Raw genomic sequence first — 20,889 nt, forward strand, 5'->3', positions numbered from 1 at the left:
GTCATACTTCCTTTTACATCTATGCATGAATAAAGTGGCTACAAGGCAACAAGGTCTCATGTACATTTGCTATATATTTTCAATTTTTAACACTGACTTAAAAAGGATTCAGTACATGTTATTGTAAGACCTGAGCTGTTGAACTGTTCTACAGGTATTACTAACTACTTGTACCTGTATGGAATGTCCAGTTGGGTTGAGAGGGAATCGGAAGGTCTCATTGAAAGAAGGCTCCCTGTCATGTCGGCAAACTCTGGTCTTCTTCTTAATGATCCTCTTCTGAGTGGCCACATTCACCACATACAACTTCACATACAGGTCTGAAGGCAAATTTGAGAAATTAGTTATTGAAATTCATAATTATTTAAAGTCAATATACACAGATCGTATACACACATGGTGTATGGTTGCACTCATGCATGTGCACTAATAGAGTTTCAGACCTGGTAGGTGGTCTGGACTTTTGAACTTGTAAGTGATATTTCTGCACTGTAGGATTTCCAAGACCAGTTGGTCCCCTTCTGTCTTCACCTCCTTCTTAAGAGCCACTTTAATCTCCCCCATTACTTGCGTTTTTCCACCTAAAAGGAAAAAACGAATGAGAGACATACAGTAAGTGGCAGATTTTAGAACAGTCTGGGATTTCTATGTGACTTTATTTGTACTGCAAACACTGAACCCTGCACCAAGTACCCTCAGGCAGATTCTTACAGTTGCATGAAAAAGCGTGTACTCTCTGTGTTATTGAACCTTATTTAAATAATTAAACAATTATGCATCACTTAACCTGGGCTCACAGCAGAATGAGAACAGAAAAGTTTCATATGGAAGTTACTGACTGTTATGTGTCTATTATCAAGTCACTGGGTTTTATTAAGACAATGATAGGGTAAAGTGGGTTAAATGAGTCATAAGGCACCGTGAAAATTACCCTCTGACCTTCTTCTGTGTAACAGCTGCCAGGCTATAGCCTAAATGACCTTAGGCTTTTTGTTACAAATTGAAACTGGAGACGGACATTAGGCGTCATGACACCTGAGCTACATGAAACGCAGATATTATGAACAGGTGGTAGAATTGTGTAACATCTACTTCTCTTTCACTGTTCCAAGCCACACGTTAAGTCATTACACTGGCTAAATATTGTTAATTGACAATAATCGCTCAACTCCGCATTTGACCCTGCAATTGAATAGTATCATTAGCAAAATGCACTTTGGAGGAGGTAACATAAGTGGCTGGGTAATAAAAAAAAAAAAAAACAGCGTCATTATACAAAATTCCCAGCAGGTGGAGTCATACATCCATAAGAAGATGTGCTTCTCTGGCACAGAGGACAATTCTGGAACTTGCCTTCATTTTCTGGGGTCCCTAGTTCGTTTTTGTCTGTGCCGTTAGGTATAGTTTTGCCGCTGTAAGACAAACATATAAGCATTTTTAATAACAATGCAATCCAAAGCATTAATCCTTCCTGCTGTGCTAAACATTAGCCATAAGTGGACTTACATGCGTGGCACTTGAAAGATAGCACTGTCCACACCAGTGCCCTCCCCCTCTTCCCCATCCAGACCTCCATAGGCATCTCCCACAAGGCTTGGGGCAGACAGCACTACTGACCCTGAGACGTCACTTAGCCGGTGCCCTGGTCCTGAGGGGAAGCAAGAGCAGTTGAGAAGAAAGTGAGAAAGTACCTCTGTATCTATGTATGTACAGATGTGACTAAATGTGTTGGTATCCTTCCACTTAAATAATAATAAACAATAAATATCCACTATCTCATATGCAACAGACACAAGGCTTTTGATTTGTAACATATCTAATATCTTTAAATCTTTATCTATTAAATAATACAGCAAATTATTATGAAATTGGAACAGACTTCCAAATGAACCAATGTTTCCTTCTCAACGATTCCCGGTGTTTTTATATGTATATGTGTGAGCCGTGACCTATCAGAGACATCACTGACATTTGATTATTCTACACTCCAGCCTCACACAGATTGCAGCAAAGCTACCCTATAATATTAACAAGTCTCTTCTTTTCTTTGAAACCTTCAGCTCTTATTATATGTGAACACAGACCCAGTGTAACCAAAATCTCTTATTTTGTCCACAAGACATTTTTCGCACAAGCATGTGTACTTTAGCAAACTCAAGTTTGGACTTTTCTGTGTTTCTCTTTCAGTAGCAGGGTCTTCTGTGTGTTCTTTCACAGGGCTCACACTCATTCTGAAAATGGCACAGTATGGTGTGACTGGACAATGTTGTACCATAATTTTGGAGGACAGCATGTATCTGTTTTGATATGAAATTTGGTTCTTTCTTCCCAGCATCTAAATATTCTTCTGGTTAATCTGTGGTAGATTTCCCGGTCCAGAGAGTGTAGGCTACTGTCCCATTGTTTCATTGAGGTGAAAGGATATCAACACTTCAATCTAACAACTAATCCCATTTTAAATCTATCTCTCTGTTTGTTTCTCTCTCTTTTTTTTTTACAGTAAATGATTTGTACATGAACACACAGCTCCTCCACTGACACAGCTTTTACCACACATGCATGAATGTCCAACAGAAACACAGCAGAAACAGAAAACGGAAGCACTTCACACTCCCAGCTATCGCTCACTGACAGTGACACAGTCTGTCGAACATGACTCTGTATCACATCACAGCATAGCAAACGAGGAGCAGATCAGCAGTTTGTCCTTGAATGTAATAGTCCATATGTTACATTTGTTAACATACAGCAAATTCTTCACTAGTTATTATCCCCAATTCACACACGAGGATATGTTTAATATGAGGCAATATTAACGTTTTATACATTTCATTATTTGTTCTTGGTTTCAGGTTGCTGTTGAGTTACTATACTGTATGTCTATATAGCACGAAACAACATGATTAGTTAAGGGAATATGTGAATTGTTTCTTTCTAGACTAATGGTGGAAACACTATTTGCCTTCAAGGTCACAGTTAGCTAACCATTTGATCATGTTTAAAAAACTATTTGTGACTCCAAGGCAATAACTAGAAATTCCAATTCTGCAGCTATGGAAGCATATATTAGTTAAATTAAGAACAAAAAAACAGACTTAGCAGACATACATGCACACTGTCAGACATTCAGAGACTTCGAGTACATACAAGAAAATCATGATCTGAATTATTTACACATGCAGGTGACTGAAATTAGTTTCTTATATATATATATTTTAGTTGTTAGTTTTATTGCACTGTGGTTCATAATGTAAGGTTATTAATGTTTATCAGTACATTACTCCTATGTTCTATGCCTCACCTTCCCTTGACACTTCTGTTCCTCTTTACTCTCATTGGTCGGTGAGTGCAGAGTGAGCCTCCTGTTGACTTTTGAACCTCTGGATGTTTCTTTGTTTCCTTTCTCTTTGTTTTAGGTGATAGGAATGGGGGAGGACCGGGTAGGGAGAGGAGCCTGTGTGCCATATCTGTGTGTGTCTGTGACTTTTCTGTATGGCACACACATGCACAGATACAGAATGCAGCATCGCAAAGTCCTCAGTGCCCAGGGAAAAGTAGCCAGGGAAGCTGCAACTGCATGCTTAAATAGCTCTGGCACTGGGTTAGCTTACTCCAGAATGGGATGATGAAAACATAGTTTTTAATTTTGAGGACATCACACTAAGGATTATGTGTAAACATGAATGGATATTGTTTAAATTATGTTAAAATAATACGAGACGTGAGGAATTGCCATCCCAGCTTGGTTTCTATGCTGGGAATGGAGATCTCCACACTGGGCTTCTGTAGAAACCATATGCTTGGGATTGGCACATGCACACTTCATGTGGAAACAGAAGGAAGTGGGGCTCTAATTTTAGAGTTAATCATACAATTACATCGCCTAGTTTTGTTTTAAGTTATTAGACCCTCCTATTGTCTTCATAACAAATACTAATACTAATAATTTAGCAACTTTGTCCTACTTAAGATACCTGAATATAGATAGGCAGTAATAATGTTACACAGATGGAAAATGTGAATTTCAAATACTATAGTTGAACTGTGTACTGAATGTACCAGATCTATTAATATTTAATTTTAAGACTTAATTTAAAGGTTCGCTAAAGCAGTATTTTTACATCAAGTTAAAAGTATGTTTTCATATACATGAGGTTAGTTATTTGTGTTTATTATATGCCTTAAAACTTGTAAGCCTGATCTGATATTGAAGGAGGTAGAATCAAACTAATATTATTGATTGAATCAAAATACTTTGCACATAAAGAACTAAAGTAGTGTCAGGAGATTAAAAGGCAAAGGTAGAATGTTCAGGTAACACACAGCAGATCAGGTTTTTCATCCAACAATCTCAACAAAGCTTGCATGCGTAGGAGAAAAGGAAGCATATCACAGGAAGTGAGTTAAGGGTAGGGGAAGGATTTACTTGGTTGCAGGCGGGACTGTTGCACGGCAGCCTCCGCGGCAGCTATAGCAATCCCAGCATCCTCGAGGTGGGCCTGAGTGACGCTGCTTTTGCTTTGGCTTCTGGAGGGGCCATGTGAGCGCAGTTGCCCATCAGAGGAAGACTTGGAGCTGCCTGGGCTGCTGTGTGACTTTTCCAAAGGCAACATCTGCATGTCTAGAGAAAGACGAAATGTAATGTTGTGATTACCGTGGAGAGGATATGAAACACTCTGTTATGTGTTTTTGATTGGTTCTGCTTCACTCTGGTCTTGAATGTGCTGTTTGCCAATGGACAAGTACATGGAGTGAAAATACAGCTGTGAAGAAATTATTTGAATTTGTGTCTCTATTTCTGTGACAACTCAGTGACCACCTTAAATGACACAAACCTGCCGGGAATACTGATATCTGTGTCATGGTTCAGCATAATAACTCATATAAAAATGACCTGAGAAGGTCTATCAGATACTTTTACCTTTGGCTGGATCAGGGAAGATTCCATGGCTTCTGCTCTTGATTACAGAGTTTTTTGGTGAATCCTGACTCCCATCCCCATGTCCTGGTGCCTGACCCTGTCCCATTCCATGTCCAGAGCCCATCCCAGGACCTGACATATGGCCTTGGCCATGTCCCTGACCTGACCCAGACCCTGGTGGGCCTTGGGCAGCATGGTGGGCTCTGATTTGCTCAATGCTCTCACTCTGCTCCTTCAGAGGCAGCCACCGAGGAGTGTTGTCCAGCTGGGCGGTGTTCGACAAGTCAATCAACACCTAATACACAATTAGCATACAGACAGACAGTGACTTTGAGAGAACAAAAAGGATATACAAAACACAGAAAGGAAAAGCACCACTCAAGTACAACAAGTAGAAAAAGAGTCAGCGACATAAGAGAATACCAGAAGGGATTTGAATGAAAGTAGATAAGCAACACACTGTGCTGAGCAATTGTAATGTGTACAGCATTTAGCACAGAATATATACATTTGCTCACTATACAGATTTACAAGCACAAAGCTTGACTTTGAAGAGTTTGCAAGAAAAATTCATTATGTTGTTTTAAGAAAAGCTAGTCTATAAAAAAAAGAACCTTTTGTGTGAGGTAAAAACTAAAGGCATTTGACATTTTAAGCTGAAAAGCACTCACTTCCCCGAGGAAGTCATTGGAGGAGGATCTGTCATAGTCCCACACCGTCACCTCCAACGTTTTCTTTTTTAACTGGTTAGAAAAAGTAAAGAAGAGGAGACAGGGGCAGAGATTATGAACAGGGATCCTGTGTGAGGGAGAGAAATGTGTGAATGTGCCTGTGTCTGTGTATATGTGGGTGGAAGAAGTATGAAAGAAAACACCACATGTACATTGCACTGTAAGTGCAGTGCATGAATAAATGTGGAAGGATTTTTATTTTTTGTATCAAAGAGTATTACAGTAGATGTGGTTTGTTCAAATATATGGACACTTATATGTGCATATACTGTACCTGTGAGTGTGTGTGTGTGTGTGTGTGCGTATGGGAATGTGTGGGAGCAGATGGAAGCACGTCTCAGAGGGAGGAGTGGGCGAATGAGCAGTGCAGCAGCATTTTTAAGACATCTCTGACCAGCAGCGAGACATGATTAACAGAAGGCAGCCTCAAAGGAGCCGATGAATCCACTGCTTTCACAGCAATGCCTCTATTCTTTGACTACCAACACTATTGCATCTGCACCCATGCCTCACAGTTGTAATTACCATCTGGGTGGTGTCTGTGAGAAACAACACATGCTCCTAGCAAACACAGACACCCAGGAATAAACAAAGGTACTCATAGACACGGCAGCACTGCTGCCGAGTGGCAGACGAGCACACGGGCACATGATTATCAGGTTTCTGTCGCTCTTTTCTTGTTAAAATGACATACAGTTAGGGCGACTGTGTTGAGGCTGTGTGAGAGCTGAAATGATGGTTGTTAACTTGACTCTTGGGAGTGATGATAAAAGGTTGCACAGGGATACGGAGAACAACCCTGGAGACAAGGCATGAAGACAGAATCCTAATAAGAGTATGAGACCACTTCACCAAAAGTGTCCCACAGCACATACAGGATAGTAAGAGAGAGAGAGATGTGTGTGTGTGGTCAAGGGTTTGTGTGCACGTGTGTGTGTGTGTGTTAATGTTATGTACTGTACCTGCTCCAAATGAATGTTCTTGTAGATGACAGTCTGGTTCCATTCTGGATTCACGGTTTTCTGGGCATACTTGGTCCTTCTCTTGTTATCAGCACTGACAAGTCATAATATTCAGAATGATTGGTTGTCAGTAATATGTTAAAATATATTTTCCCTCTCTGACCCCATGGCAAACATTCACCAAACTGTGATATATTCAATAAATATGGACAGAATAGATGTTTGTAAAATGGTCAATTTCCTACTTTTTTGTTGTTGTTGTTGTTTTATTATGTGTTTGACTATGATACCTTTACACAATCACAAATTACTTCAGCTACTGAAGCTGAGGAAAGTTGAAAGTGTGAGACATGGAGAGAAAAAGCAATGATAGGAATGCTCTTAAATACCATGAACTAGAACAGATAATAGGACGAACAACAAAGGCCACAACAAAAGGATGGAAAACCACTTTGGAGACATTATTTACAGAGAGTAACAAAAAAAATCATAAAACCAACTAAAAGCAAAGATCAGCACCACACTACCTTGCATTCTGGACAACCATGACTTGGCTGAGGGAGTCCAGAAGAGGAAGAGGAGGGCAGATATCACAAACAAGAAAAGCAAAAACACAAAAAACAGTCAGAGAAGCCCAGAGAGCTCAAAAAAAGGCAGTAAAGGATAGAGAGCGGAGGCAATCAATATTCTCTTCAGGGTGTATCACTGTTTTTCACCCCAGCTCTGTGTCTGGTCTTAGACTAAAAAACTTAAAATGATTACAACTGTTCCGTGGATGAATTGTTCACTATCCTGAACTGTGCAATTTATTGCTAATATCAGGTAAATACATTAGAGAATGCACTTCCAATGAGGTAGCAGGAGACCAAGCTTCTGCAGAGCTTTCATTTCTAACCTATACAGCATACAGCAGAGAGGCCTTATAATCCCATAAACAGGTCTGATGGAGTCATTATCTAAGAGCAGATAGTGTTACAGGCCAGATAAAGGCTGTATCGATCCTTTCTCTGTTCACAGGATCTTGGGAAGATGGAGGAGCAGACAGGGAAAAGAGGAGGAAGCTGTAACATTAGGGGATAAATCTACAGCCCTCCCTTCAGTCAAAGCTAGGCAGACTAAGACGATCTATATTCAATGCTGAACATGTTTCCACACATGTAGGCTCTCTAAGTTCTGGTGAGCTCACATACTACAGTGGAGGAGTTTGGCTCCTCACACCTCTGTATAACATCAAAAAAACACCCATTGATTCATAGAGACTGAGTCAGATTTAATCAGATTTCACTAAAAATGCCTCATAGCATCATGTCCTGTCTTATTCTCTCGTACTAACTCAAGTAGTTAATCGGTTCCATAGAGCACAGTTAGTACAAAGTCATAAAGAAATAGGGGGAGAGTAAACAAGACAGACACAGAAGCAGAAAGGCAGACACAGACCAGACATGAGTGAACTCCCAAACACACTCAGAGCTCACCCTCTGCCAGGTAAGAGGTAGACCTTGACAAAGGGGTCAGAGTAGCCGTCGTTGTCCCTCGGGGCCAAGTTTCGAGCCTGCAAGACATGGACGATCAAGTTTCCAAGGTTCCTGTCGTAGTTGATCTGGAGCTGAGGGGTTTAAAGAGGAATGGAGGCTGTGTGAGAAAACTAAAAACTGACTACTGGCCACATCTTTATTTTGTTGCAGGTAAAAACTGGAAACTGTTGTTATACCTGAATCTCTCCAGTGATGGGATGAGGTGTCTTTGTCACCTCTGCTGTCTAGAAAATATATTAAAGAGACAATCAGTGAAATGTTAGAAACTGATTGTTTCATCATTAGTCAAAGGGAAAGACAGAGCTGACAGCTCTGACCTTACCCACAGAGAAGCGTTCTTTCCGCTCTCAGTGATTACCCGGGGATTAGACTGCAATGTATTTGGCTCTCTTTAAATGTATATTATCAGCTAACAAGTGAATGGGTCGTCCTTGTAAGGAAGATGCTGAGTAAAGACTTCTCACAGAATCTATTAGCCTCAGGAGAGATTCGATTATCTGAGCAGTTTAACTGACTGAAAAAGTCCTCAAGTAAAGTTTCAGAAGGTTAATCAATTATCGGAGGTATTTAGACATCCATATATATATTTCTACTACCTGTAACATGCTTTAAACCAGGTACATTATGATTTTTTTTTTGTGGACAACACGTGTAAAGCACACTCATACCCAGGGTCATGCATGGTACCAATTAGATTTCTTGTTGTTATTTTCAGCCTGTCACTCTCGGTTTCACCATTGACCTTCTCACAACCTCCTCTGATGCAATACTAATGAAGTTACAGCCACCAAGGTACACGATGGATCACACATAGTTCCAAAGTGGACTGTGGACGGCTTAAAGCTGATCTATGCAATCATACCGGACCCAACTCTGACACGTGTCAACTGTACACAGTTTATAATGTTGTATGTATGTTGCATGTTGTAATCACATTATAGACAGAACTCATACGCTTGTGTCCTTGTCTGTGATCGGCCAGCAGAAAGCTCGTCAAATCCATTACCTTGTGTCGCTGTTTCTTGCTTATGGCAGGCGATGCAGGCTGGCCAGGGCTTGGCACACCGCTGGAGGCAGCAGATCCAGTACCCGAGTGGAGGAGGGCAGAACGCTCCAGTGCAGAGAGGACCCCCAAACCTCCAGGTCCAACCCCTGACCCAGCTACACCAGGAGCCTGCTGCTGGGACACTTTCTGCAGTTCTGCAGCTAGCTGCTTAGGATCCACGCCAGGGGAGCGCTGTCCTCCTACTGATACAAATGTGTGCAGTAATGTACATTGTGTTTATGTGAAATAGGTACGAGACATTCAACAAATCCTTGTACATACCAGCTTTGAGCTGGACATGGTGCTCCAGGGCTTGTGGGTTTTCAGGGTCAGACAGCATATTAAGGTCTCTATATGGAAACAGGAAATTTAAAACTAAATATTAGTATATCTCAGAAGTGACCAGTCATTGAGTGGTATTTGTCAGATGATGGGGTGTGGAATGAGTAAAAAGGGAAAGAAGGGCGGGAAAGTGTTCAACGGTGCTGAGTCACCATATTGTGACTAAACATGTAGGAGTTTCATTGGGATAGAAGGATAAATGATGCCAGATGTAACTCACAGTCTCACACAGAGCTCCGCCTCTGCACATGGCTGGCCTATGAAGCACTGCACTTCCTCATAAGTCTTTCCCATCAGAGGGACTCCATTCCACTCCAACACCTGCATTCCTGTGGCGTGATAATCATAAGCAGATGCACTCAGAGACAAACAGGTTTTTATCAGATCCCAGATTCTGTTACAGCTTGTGGCTAAATGCATTTCAACCCAATCCCTAAATACATTGTAAAAAAGAATTTATTCTGGATATTACAGCCCACACACACACACACAGCATGAATAGCAAAGTAACAACAGAGGTGAGAATTAATTTTTCAATCTCACACAGAACAGCAACCTGAAAGAACTTACTTCACTACACAACTGAAAACATGTCATTGTCGTGATGGGTAGAAGTCAGACAAGACACGACATCTCAAATAGTGATAATAAAATGTAAAATAGGAGTTTTATAGAACAATCAGTGCACTGCAAACGTTCACCTCAAGGCCAGAGCTGTTTGAAGCCTCACTTACACAACTGAAACCTGCTCTTCAGCTCAGACTTCTGCTTATGAAGCAATTCACCAGCTGCTGTGACAATAAAGACTGGAATCAATATCTCCGGTGCTCATTTAGATTACTCCCTCTGCTCTCTCAATGTAATTCACCATATCCTCCCTCACATTCATTTCTATTTGCACCTGGAGCAATGTTTTGCCACCGTTTCTTTCAGTGAAACATAAATATTGCATTTGCATAGTTATAGTTTGGCATATGTAGGAAAGTAAACATTGCCAGCCCCATTATTCCTATTTGTTTACTACAATACATTATGTAATGAAAAGCTAATCCAGTTGAACCTTTTCTATTTTGTATTCTCTACAGAAAAAAAAAAAGAAATAACCCAACATCAAAAAAATACTCTAGCTGAGTACCCTTCGCCCCCTCCCTTGTGTAATAGCTCTAAGTTATGGCATTATCAACTCGAGCCGATTTCATCCTAAAATATATCCAGGCCCTTGTTCGTCCATAAAATAAACATCAAAGACTGAAAATCTGAACGATCTGATAAGTACTAATAGAATTGTAGTTTTGAAGGCTCCTAAAGCTAATTATTATGTGTGTGGTTCCGTGTTGTGCATATATTTGTCTATAATTATGCTAAATATAGCCTAATGACTAACACAGTCCAGTCCTGTGGAGGGTGAGCTGGCAGGATTTTTCTGCCCTCGGATATGTGGACATGACGGATCACAACACATAGGGCTACAGAAACCTCTCAGATCTCCATCTGGAATTCAGTGATTCAGGCAGGAATATGTATTAAAGGCTACAGTGCCCTAAAATTCATCATGGTCTGAAGATTTGCATTTACACAATCCGTTAGGCATTAGATGAGATTTTTTGTTATCAAATGTTTCTTCCTCAAATTCACAAGTTCAGTGAATATGTTTCATGTACTGTTTGACCAGCATATTATTTCTTGTAGAACAGTATCTCTTCAAAATAATGATGATAATGATAATATTAACGATAAATCATGATTGATGCCATCTCTCATTTTTACATTCTCCTCTTACCTTCTACAACCTTCCCTGTTTGTTCTGCAACACCACCGGGGATAACCTTGGCAATGTAGGCTCCGATCTCGCCTCTGCTTCCTGGAATCTCTTTTCCACCAACCACACGGATTCCAAGTCCATTTCCTGAGAAAAAACAAAATAACACAGAAAACCTCAACATCAGCTAATTCTAAAAAAATGATCTGTGCATTATCATTGAGCATTATTTGCAATACCAGACACACTGGTGTCCTTTAGATCTCTCCTAAGCCTGATGCGAGAGTGAGGAAAGGTATAAGGAACCAGTTTCATCTGAAAGAGATAGGAAAAAAATTACAGTATAAAGAAAATAGGTTTAATCAAAGAAAACATTTCCGGTCCACATTCTGAAAATTTCATGTCACAAAACAGTAAAGTGTGAAAAAAAGTGTTGGCTGGTAGCTCACCTGTCTTCTGTCTGACACACTCTGAGGATGGCCTTCTCTTGGCTTATCAAACCAATCTGTGTCCTCTCTCCTGAGGTGGTAGGCTAGGCAGAGACATGTGGTGGTTAAAAGCCTGGTACACACAAACACAGTAAACCCTGCTGCACCCCCCACCCCCCACGAAAGCTTGATATATCTCTGCTTTGAAAATGGTAATGACTACTTGAGCAGAGATCAGTGATCGTATGCGTCACAAAGTTTGTCACGCATCCACCTCGTTTGCTCAAATGCAGGAAGATCGCTGATCTTTCCTGACAGCTTAGGTGAAAGCAAGAAAGTTATATACCATCTGTGAGATCAAATAATCGCTGCAAAGACCGAATGAAGGTTAAATAAATTGGTTTTAAGTTCGCCATGCCCTTGATAGCATGCAGTGCTCCCCATCTCAGTATGAGGGCTCTTTTTGCCCACATTTTCATGGATGCTGTAAAGATTTTTGACCTAGAAAATTATGTATCATGATTTTTTTATCTTTTGAGTCAAAACACTGTGGCTTGGAGTTGTCCCATTGCATGTTTTTTATTTCAGTAATTACCTAATTATAATAATATACCTTTTTTAAATTATTCCTCTGAAGAATACATTTATGTAAGTGCTTTATGTGCTGTGAACCCTCCCAAGGCTTCCCATATATAAAATCAAAAGAATTGAGAATGCCGGGTGCCACATTTTGCCAACATTATTGCAAAGCTCAGAAAATCTCCAATATCTGTCAGAAAAAATAAATCTCAAGCACTGTAACAAGCGGGGAATGTTCGACCTAAGAGAGGTTGGTCATTTGGTGTTTGTTGCTAAGGATAAAAGTCCTGTAGTGTGCCAAAAGTCTCCTTGTATTTCTTAATATCATTTATCAAATGTTGTCATTATGTAATGTTAAAGAGTATGGGCTAGAGGCATAAGCTGTCTGTTACCTACATGCATTGGATGACAAAGAACTGTTCTTTATATTAGATTTTGAATCAGTACACGGAGAAAACAACTTCAGAAAAATCCGAAATGCAAAATGCTGTAACTTATAGTACTGAAATACTCTATAGCAACTTAAACATTTGTGTGGTAGAACCTTGGTATTTATAATCACACAGCTCACGTAATTTATTATTATCATTGTCATTATTTGCAGAAGCACATGAAGATGAATACTGGAAATGGGTCTTACAGAGCCACTGATGTGCAGCCATTCCAAAATGATGGATAACTGAAGTCACTACAAAATATGACACATAAAATAGATCTAGTGCCATTACGATGGGGTTCATTCCAGAATGGATTTGACATGTCAGCTACTAGAGTTCTGCTAAATGACATGTATTTTATGCTACTAAGATGTGAGTCATTCCAGAATGAGTCTGGTATGTTTACAAAATCAACCAGAGAAGTGGATCATTCAGAACCATGATGTACGGTATGGAGGCATTCAGTCTCTATGTATCTACATGGAAAGTGGAATGCTGTCTCACCTTCTATATTCCAGTTTGGGCCTCCAGCTGGGGTACAAAGTTATATGTTTTTACAGAAATGTGTCAACATATGTTCACGACTCTAACAAACTACAGGAAATGTGCTAAGACTAGATTTTGTATTGTGAGTATACTTTATCACATGCATTGAAAGCAGTAGTCACTGTAAGGTTCATGCTTGAAATTACTGCAGGCCTGACATTACTAGGCTGTCAGACAATTTAAGCAGAAGCAGTTTGAAAAGCATATTAAATATACTTTAGGGGAAAAGCCATCTACTGTATTAAAAGATGTAAGATTAAGCCATAGTAGTGCCATGAGAGCAAGGACTTTTAACTAGTATCATAATATACTCTACCGTGTCTGATACTTTCATGAAAGATTCTGGCATCATCTCTGTGCAAAGCCAGCATGGACTCACTTAGTGCTGTAATCAAGGCAGATGGAGACTTTATGTAGGGACAGGAAAAATATCATCTTCATCAAGAACTGAACTGATCCTTCCTGGATTGTTAAGAAACAAAGCTTAACTGGCTGAACATTATTTGTTACTTTCATACACAGTGGTCAATGTGGAAGACATTAAACCCTCTAAAACATCCCTAATCAGGCAAAAGCCATTGCCTTCTATATTGTCATTTTTGCAGTGTCTATGTTCACTCCTTTCTACTAAACTGAAAAACACTAAAACACCTTACACCTCTAATAAAATCTTTAAAATAATCACCTATTTTCTTTTAGCTTGTATGGTATAATGACAGCTACAGAAATAGATTTTAACTACCTTAATGGAACACTACCAATCCCACAGTTACATAAATGGAGATGGACATAGGAGATGTCAATATTTCCTATCAATCACTAGGTGACATGGACATCTCGCATAGCAATGAGACATCCACAGCAACAACAAACAGAAAGCAGAAAACATTCACTTTATTAAGATGGAAATGGGAAAACATGTATTTCACAACATGCAAGGATGCAAAATCAGATACAGATAGAAAATTAACACATACACTTAACACACACACACAACTGAGATAGAATATTATCCTATAGTTAAACTCTAATAGTACACATTACTGCACTGTATTCTTTGAGATAATGTTCCTGCATAGATGTATACGTTGACATATTCAAAAACTGCTAATTGAAATACTATTAAATAAATAGATGTACTAGTGATATGACAGGAATCAATAACTACACAAAGTGAATAACTTGACTGCATCTGCAGAACACTGAAGTAACTCAGGCTCCATGATTCAGCAATATTTTTTAACGTTACTGCTGCTGAAAAGGGTGCATTTCAAAAGTAAATATACATCTTTTGAGGTGATGACCAACTTCTCACAATGACACTGTTTTGCACAGGGCTAGAAGGGAGGGCTAGAAAAAAGAAAAAGAAAATCCCTAGAAACTCCTTGTCACAGTTTTATGTACAGAGTTCTGCAACTACAACAGATCTGTGAATGTCTATGGAGCATCTAAATTATTGTTAATGCTAGTAACCAAATATCTGGACATACTTGTGTAGGTCATGCATTGGTTTATATGATCTTTGTATTCAAGGCACTTCACTCATTAGAAGAACATTATTACGTCATATTTAACAATAACTTACAACTTACTTACACTTACATTAAAAGTTTACTAAAATTTTTATGGAATTTTAAAGATTTAAAAATACTCTCTCAGTAAGTTTCTGAAAAACCATGCACATCTGCCAAAACCTCTCACATCATCAATATTGATGTGGGAGTAAATTCTCAGTAACTGTGTTTCATCTATAATGCCTTAATCATAATAACTGAAATCTCTCTAATAATAAGGCAGTTGTAATGTGGACAAAATGTCCCTTAAGTTTAAGCCTGCAGAGTTAGTAATAGTAATTCTATTAGAACTGAGAATTAAACACAAGGATGGTAATTTCACTGTAAACTGCAAAATAAAAAGACAAAGCATGCTAATGAGATGGCAGAACAAACATAGATAGAAGTGATTAGTGACATACATAAACTCAGGTCAAGAGTATTATGTATTGGTGAGTATTATATTTACAAGAAAGAAAATAGCATGCAAACACCTAATGTGACATTTAACATGACAGACAGAAATACAGTAACCAACAACTAACAACAATAACAGGGAACACTGATGATTGAGAAGAAGTTAATGCAAGTCATTAAGTTAAGTCATTAAGACCATTCAGCATTAGCATGCATAACAAGCAGGTCCACACAGTCAAGTTGCTGCAACTGCCTTAGTCTCCATTTACCTTCGCTGTCAGACATGGCACCCTGCAAGTCATCCATGATGAATGCGATGTCTCGATCGTATCCACGTGTCCGAGATTCTTCCCTCATATGTTGCTGTACCTCTGGCAGGGAATGGCTAGACCCAAATTGGTCCCTGGAGTCAGCAGAGATGGGGGGGAGAGGACCAGCTGAGGCTCTAGCCATACCCATAGGCTGCCCCACTGGGCTCAGAGGGCTCTCCTCCTCAGAGTTCTGAGCCACAATGGGGATGCGGCCCCGGCTTTGGCTGATGGGTAAACTGGTAGGCTTTGCTCTGGTCACTCCAGGGGCAAATGCTGCATCCAGGACCTCTCCCTCCGTTTTAAGTCTAAGTGAGGAACTCGATAGATCCCGTTTGATAGATAGATCCAACCCATAGACAGAAGAGGGGCGAGAGGAAGGGCGTGATGAAGGTCGGGAACGGGTACCACTTGGGTAGGTGCCATCATCCTGGGCAGTGGCCCTAATAGTGGATCCCAGCCCCAGGGACTGCCCAAGATTAAGAGAACCAGCAAGGTTAGCCCCAAGAGAGGAACCCAAATATTTTTGCTGCTCAGACAAGTTTTTTCGTAGCCCAAATGTAATCTCATCCTGAAGCAGTCTTGCCCTAGCAGCCAGATTGGTCACAGAGGATGCCCCAGTTCCCATGTAGCTGCCAAAGTCAGGCTCCAGGTCCCTACTCTCCTGAATTGGAGAAAATTTAGTGATGGCCTTAGGGTCTATTAGGGCCTTTTTGTTCTTCATCTGCTTCTGGTAAAGAACTGCTGCTGGAAGCTGCTTTGCTGCCTGTTTTTCAAGGGTGAGTCGGCTGATGCTATATTTCTCACCTTTAGGGAAGTGACGAAAACTGCTATCACTGGGGAGATACTGGGGCAGGCCGAGGCCTGTTAGGTGTTCTAGTCCCTCAGTTCCTCGCCTGAACTCCTGCTTTAACTGCTGCTTCAGTATCTTCAGCTCATAAGGATCCTCCATAGTGTCATCATCTCCTTTACCATAACCCTGTAGTCGCGACGAGCCTAGAAAATCTGCCACCTGAAAAGAAATAACAATTCGCCATTAGGTTTTTCTGAACAGTAATGGAATTTAAACTTACATAACTTATCATAACAAATGTCTTTTATGTATGCTACTATATATCAAGAATAAGTGATGAGGGATCTACAGAAATGCCAACACTGATCCATTCTGTCTACATTTGCATGTAAATTGTTTTTTAATGACATAACACATAACTTTTGATTAAATAATCAAAGAAATAATAATGTGTTAAAAAAAAAAAGTCCAGAGTAGGTGGTGCTGTGAGAATTTCAGCACCACAGAGGATTGGAGAGCAGTGAGGGACAGAGAGAACATTTCACTAATGCACCCCAAAACCAAACATCACAGTATATAGCCAGCTAAAGCAAGGCACAGTATACCTAACCCATACAGAGATGTGAACCTAGTATGTACATATAGTATTATCTAGTTTATCGGCACACATATGACTGCAGTGAGGACCATTTGCACCTCTCGACATACTGTACTGAACTGGGGGTTTCGATTGTGTGATCTGTCATGAGCCAGCATTCAGCGATCTCTAGTCTATCACCTCACTTCCATCCATTTAGAAGCAAACCTGCAGGTACTAGCTAAAAGCTAAAAGAGATGCTCAACTACAAAGTCTTATGCTGCTATTCATTGACTCACTTATATGCCAAAATTAATTAGAATTTGCGATTGCGATTATGTATGCGATTAATTTATAACCATTACTATTTTAAAATATAGTATATATGAATATATACTATACTGATAACAGGACATGTAATTCATTAGATACATTTTAATTGCTTAACAGCCCTCATATAAATATATAGTAACAGTACAATATTTACCTCTGCTGTGCGCCTAACTTCTGCTGCCCTGAGTAGTCTGTCTGCCTTGGACAACTCCTTATCAGGCAGGTTGAATCCAGAACCCAAGCCAGTGTTGCCCAGCCCTGTCGAGGCCTTGGTGAGCTCCCCTATGTCCTCTATCAACACGTAGTTTCTGGCATTATGGTGGTCAATATCTGCATAGAAGGAATCAGCAGAAATACTAGACATGGGACTAGAGGCCATGCTCCTCTCTTCTAGCCCTAGCCTCAAGTCCAAATTACCATACTTGCCCCCAAGGTGAGCCACCCCATAGCCACTTTCTGTGGAGGTTGGTACAATGAGCAGAGGCTGGTTGCGTATCACTTCATAGTTGGTGGTAATTTTGGGCTCTAAATCAGACAAGGCAGTTTGTCGCTGTTTTCCCTGCTGCAAGAGCAGGGCATGTTGGTAGCTGCTAGGCTGAGTCTGGCTGTGGGTAAGGGACATGGTTGGATAAGGAGAAACCTGTTGGTGGTAAAGAGACTGCTGCTGATAGAGGTTCTGTTGGGTATAGTGGCTGGTGGTTTGGGTCTGGGATCCATACTGGGCATAGTGAGAGTAGGGACTAGTTAGTGTGTTGTATTGGGAATCAGCTTCCGTCTGTGGGGGGATGAATTGGTCAAACTCCGACTGGGGAGCTGTCCGTGGTCTCTCCAGGCCATCACCCCTGGCTTCTCTGATGTTGCTAACCTCACTGTCTGACATGTAGTCTCTTTCCTCTGCTACCCCCTGGAGATAGGCCCTCTCTCTCTTCTCTCTTTCCTTCAGTAAGGCCTCCTTACGCCGGTTGATACCCATCTCCAGGTACCTACAATAAAAGGAAAAAAAATACATATGAATTGATAATCGAAGCAATAACAGTTCTATTAACACGACAACCAAAGAGGCAAATAATGTTTGGGGTTCTCACACATTAGTACCTTTAACTATGTGTGAGTGTGGAGAGGTCTCACTGAGTGATGTCAAGGCAGCCTTTTAGCCCATAAGCTATCAAGGTAAGAGGGGAATCATGCAGATGAATTAGGAGTAATGATTGCATGAGAGGGATGAATGCAATGGCACTAGTTGTAATCAATTAATGACATATTATTTGGTTACTGTCACAGGGTCTGAACACAAGTGCAAGCCCAGATCTTAAATTCAGTTGATATTAAATCTGTAACATCTCACCGTAGCTTGGCATCAATCTCCTTTTCCTCTTCATCTAGCTCAGCCTGTTTTTTGCGAAGTTTAGAAGACTCTCTCTCTACCAGATCAAGCTCCTTGTCAATGTCCTGCAGGATCTTTGCCCGGGCCATTGTTGTACTGCGGGCAAGACGGCGGCGAGCAGAGTTGGTGCTATAGCCTGACCGTCCTGTCAGAGAATCGTCCTCGAGTGGGGGGTCTGGTAGTGTGCGTTTTACCTTTTTACCTGTACCAGAGGGAGAGCCACGGCCCTACAACACAAAAACATTGTCTGTCACTCATTTTAAAAATGCTCAGCACAGTAATTGCCATTATCAATTATAATACAGTTCTTTTCTATTTATATTCTGCTATGACTTACTGAATAGCTGTCTGTATAGTATCCACCCATCCTGTCTTCTGTGGTAGGACTAAGGGATTTAGGATCAGATAGAGACTTCTGACCAGACTTTAATATCCGAGGGCCAGAAGAAAATCTGTTTGGATCAGCAGTAAGCATTCTCTGTGGTCCAAGTGACTTTTCTGGGGAAAGGGGGGATATTTGGGTGTAGAAGACTTTAGATTTAGATGGGACATCTGCTGTTAGGTGTGTACTGTAGCCCACCTCAATGGGTGTGTGCCTTCTGTCTGAGTCTGTCTGACAGCTCAGACTGCCACCTCTCTGAGAGTTCTCTGGAGCTGAGATATGCTTGATGATTTCCACTTTAGTGTCCATCTGGACATTGGGTCGTTTGATTGTTCCAGAGTGGTCAGTCTGGACAGATATCTCTGCGACTGTCTGAATAGCAATGCTAGAGACCTTAGAGCCATGTTTCCCATCGCTGCTATGCTTTCGAGAGCGCCGTCGAGCTTTTGTGGGAGCATCCCATTCATCTTGGTCCTCATCATCAGTCTGAGCTGAGCTGTCGACATTTCTCTTAGTCTTCTTTCTCCGCCCTACATGCTGCTTCTCTGCTGAGTCTTCATCATCTGTCTGTACTCCACTATCAATAATTTTTTTCCCTGCATCCTGATCAGCTTGAAGTTTCTTTACTAAATTAAGCTGGTCCTGACTTTTCTCTAATTGTGTCCCAATAGATGGGGTTGATGACTCATCTTTGACAGGCCAGTACTGGCCACTGTCTCCGACCCCTGCATATTTAGCATCTAGGAGGTTTCCTGTGGAACAAGTGGTGCCGTAGTGCTCATCTAGCTGTCGCTGAAGTTGTAGTTGCAGTTGTTGGATTTGCTGTAACTGCTCTTTCTGCTGTGCATAGGTTTCCTGCTGGGCTACCATATGTGCATGGTGCTCTTCTTCTTGCTGCAGTAGAAGCTGATGTTTCAGAGCCTGAAGCTCCTCAAGCTCTCTTTGGACCATGAGTTGCTCCTGTTCACGGTAGCGCTGGATCTCCTGCCTCTCCCACTCAAGTTCCTCAGCAAGACAGAGCTGTTTAAGCTTCTCTAGCTCTAGAAACTCCCTTTCCATCTGATACTGAGCCATTTTAGTGTTGTCTAAACCAGGAAATATTGGGGAAGAGGCTAAAGCATCCAGAGAGGCAGCTATTGCTTCTAGGGTGGTGTCTGAGTACATTTCTGGATAGCCTGCTAAGATGTCAGCCAAAGCTGTGGGTAGAAGCTCCTTAGGGATTCCTGTGTCAAAAGGAATTATCTGTCCTGGATCTGTAGTGGGAATGAAGCCATATGGATGCAGCAATGACTGGTTCTGAACAGTTGATGTAGGGGTTAAGGTTGTGCTAAAGATTGAACCTGGCTGAGTCGTAATTGCATATGTGGATGGAACTGGGGCAGCAACAGACGAATACACAATTCCATCTGAGGTTCTTAAAACACTATTTACACCAAACCCAGCTGCAGTGATCTGGGAGTATGAAGCAGTAGTCATCCCAGGGTAGACTCCAGTTGCTTTGCTAGTGAAGTCTAGACCTTTACCTGCCATAATAAGTTCAAAAATATAGATTTTACTTTATCAATTACATTACAGTTTCAAACAATCATACTGTACTGTTTCATGCAATTTGTATTTAAAAAGACTCCCACTGCACATGCATATCTGCAGTCATTTTGGCTAGCAAGATGCAAAACCAAAATATTGAGGGAGCGCACGCAGGCACACACATGCATCTGTATGAAGACAAAAGAAAGAAAACAAAACAAAAATAAGCACATATTAATATTTGACAAAGCCCATTAAACAACAGAGTGAAGAAAAACAAGAACTAATAAACTCAAAAGGCAAACAAAATATGTCTTTAGTAAAAAGCAG

At 40.7% G+C, this 20,889-nt stretch overlaps 1 protein-coding gene across 1 annotated transcript in view; it reads right to left on the minus strand.

The window, feature by feature from the left end:
- pclob (piccolo presynaptic cytomatrix protein b) overlaps positions 1-20,889 on the minus strand; it is a 48,698-nt gene that overhangs the window by 430 nt on the left and 27,379 nt on the right. Inside the window, exons 14-35 of the mRNA XM_026365380.1 lie at positions 18,988-20,555; positions 18,612-18,877; positions 17,421-18,249; positions 15,525-16,575; positions 13,244-13,270; positions 11,745-11,827; positions 11,535-11,610; positions 11,317-11,442; positions 9,757-9,865; positions 9,477-9,544; positions 9,156-9,394; positions 8,326-8,373; positions 8,090-8,220; positions 7,142-7,168; positions 6,615-6,708; positions 5,593-5,664; positions 4,922-5,216; positions 4,427-4,621; positions 1,507-1,648; positions 1,354-1,412; positions 444-581; positions 175-320 (exon numbers count right to left, since the gene is read on the minus strand). Of these exons, the coding sequence (XP_026221165.1) occupies positions 175-320; positions 444-581; positions 1,354-1,412; positions 1,507-1,648; positions 4,427-4,621; positions 4,922-5,216; positions 5,593-5,664; positions 6,615-6,708; positions 7,142-7,168; positions 8,090-8,220; positions 8,326-8,373; positions 9,156-9,394; positions 9,477-9,544; positions 9,757-9,865; positions 11,317-11,442; positions 11,535-11,610; positions 11,745-11,827; positions 13,244-13,270; positions 15,525-16,575; positions 17,421-18,249; positions 18,612-18,877; positions 18,988-20,555 (5,789 nt within the window). The remainder of the gene's footprint in view (positions 1-174; positions 321-443; positions 582-1,353; positions 1,413-1,506; positions 1,649-4,426; positions 4,622-4,921; positions 5,217-5,592; positions 5,665-6,614; positions 6,709-7,141; positions 7,169-8,089; positions 8,221-8,325; positions 8,374-9,155; positions 9,395-9,476; positions 9,545-9,756; positions 9,866-11,316; positions 11,443-11,534; positions 11,611-11,744; positions 11,828-13,243; positions 13,271-15,524; positions 16,576-17,420; positions 18,250-18,611; positions 18,878-18,987; positions 20,556-20,889) is intronic.

This window comes from Anabas testudineus, chromosome 6 (genome assembly GCF_900324465.2).
Source record: "Anabas testudineus chromosome 6, fAnaTes1.2, whole genome shotgun sequence".
Classification (NCBI taxonomy): Eukaryota; Metazoa; Chordata; class Actinopteri; order Anabantiformes; family Anabantidae; genus Anabas; species Anabas testudineus.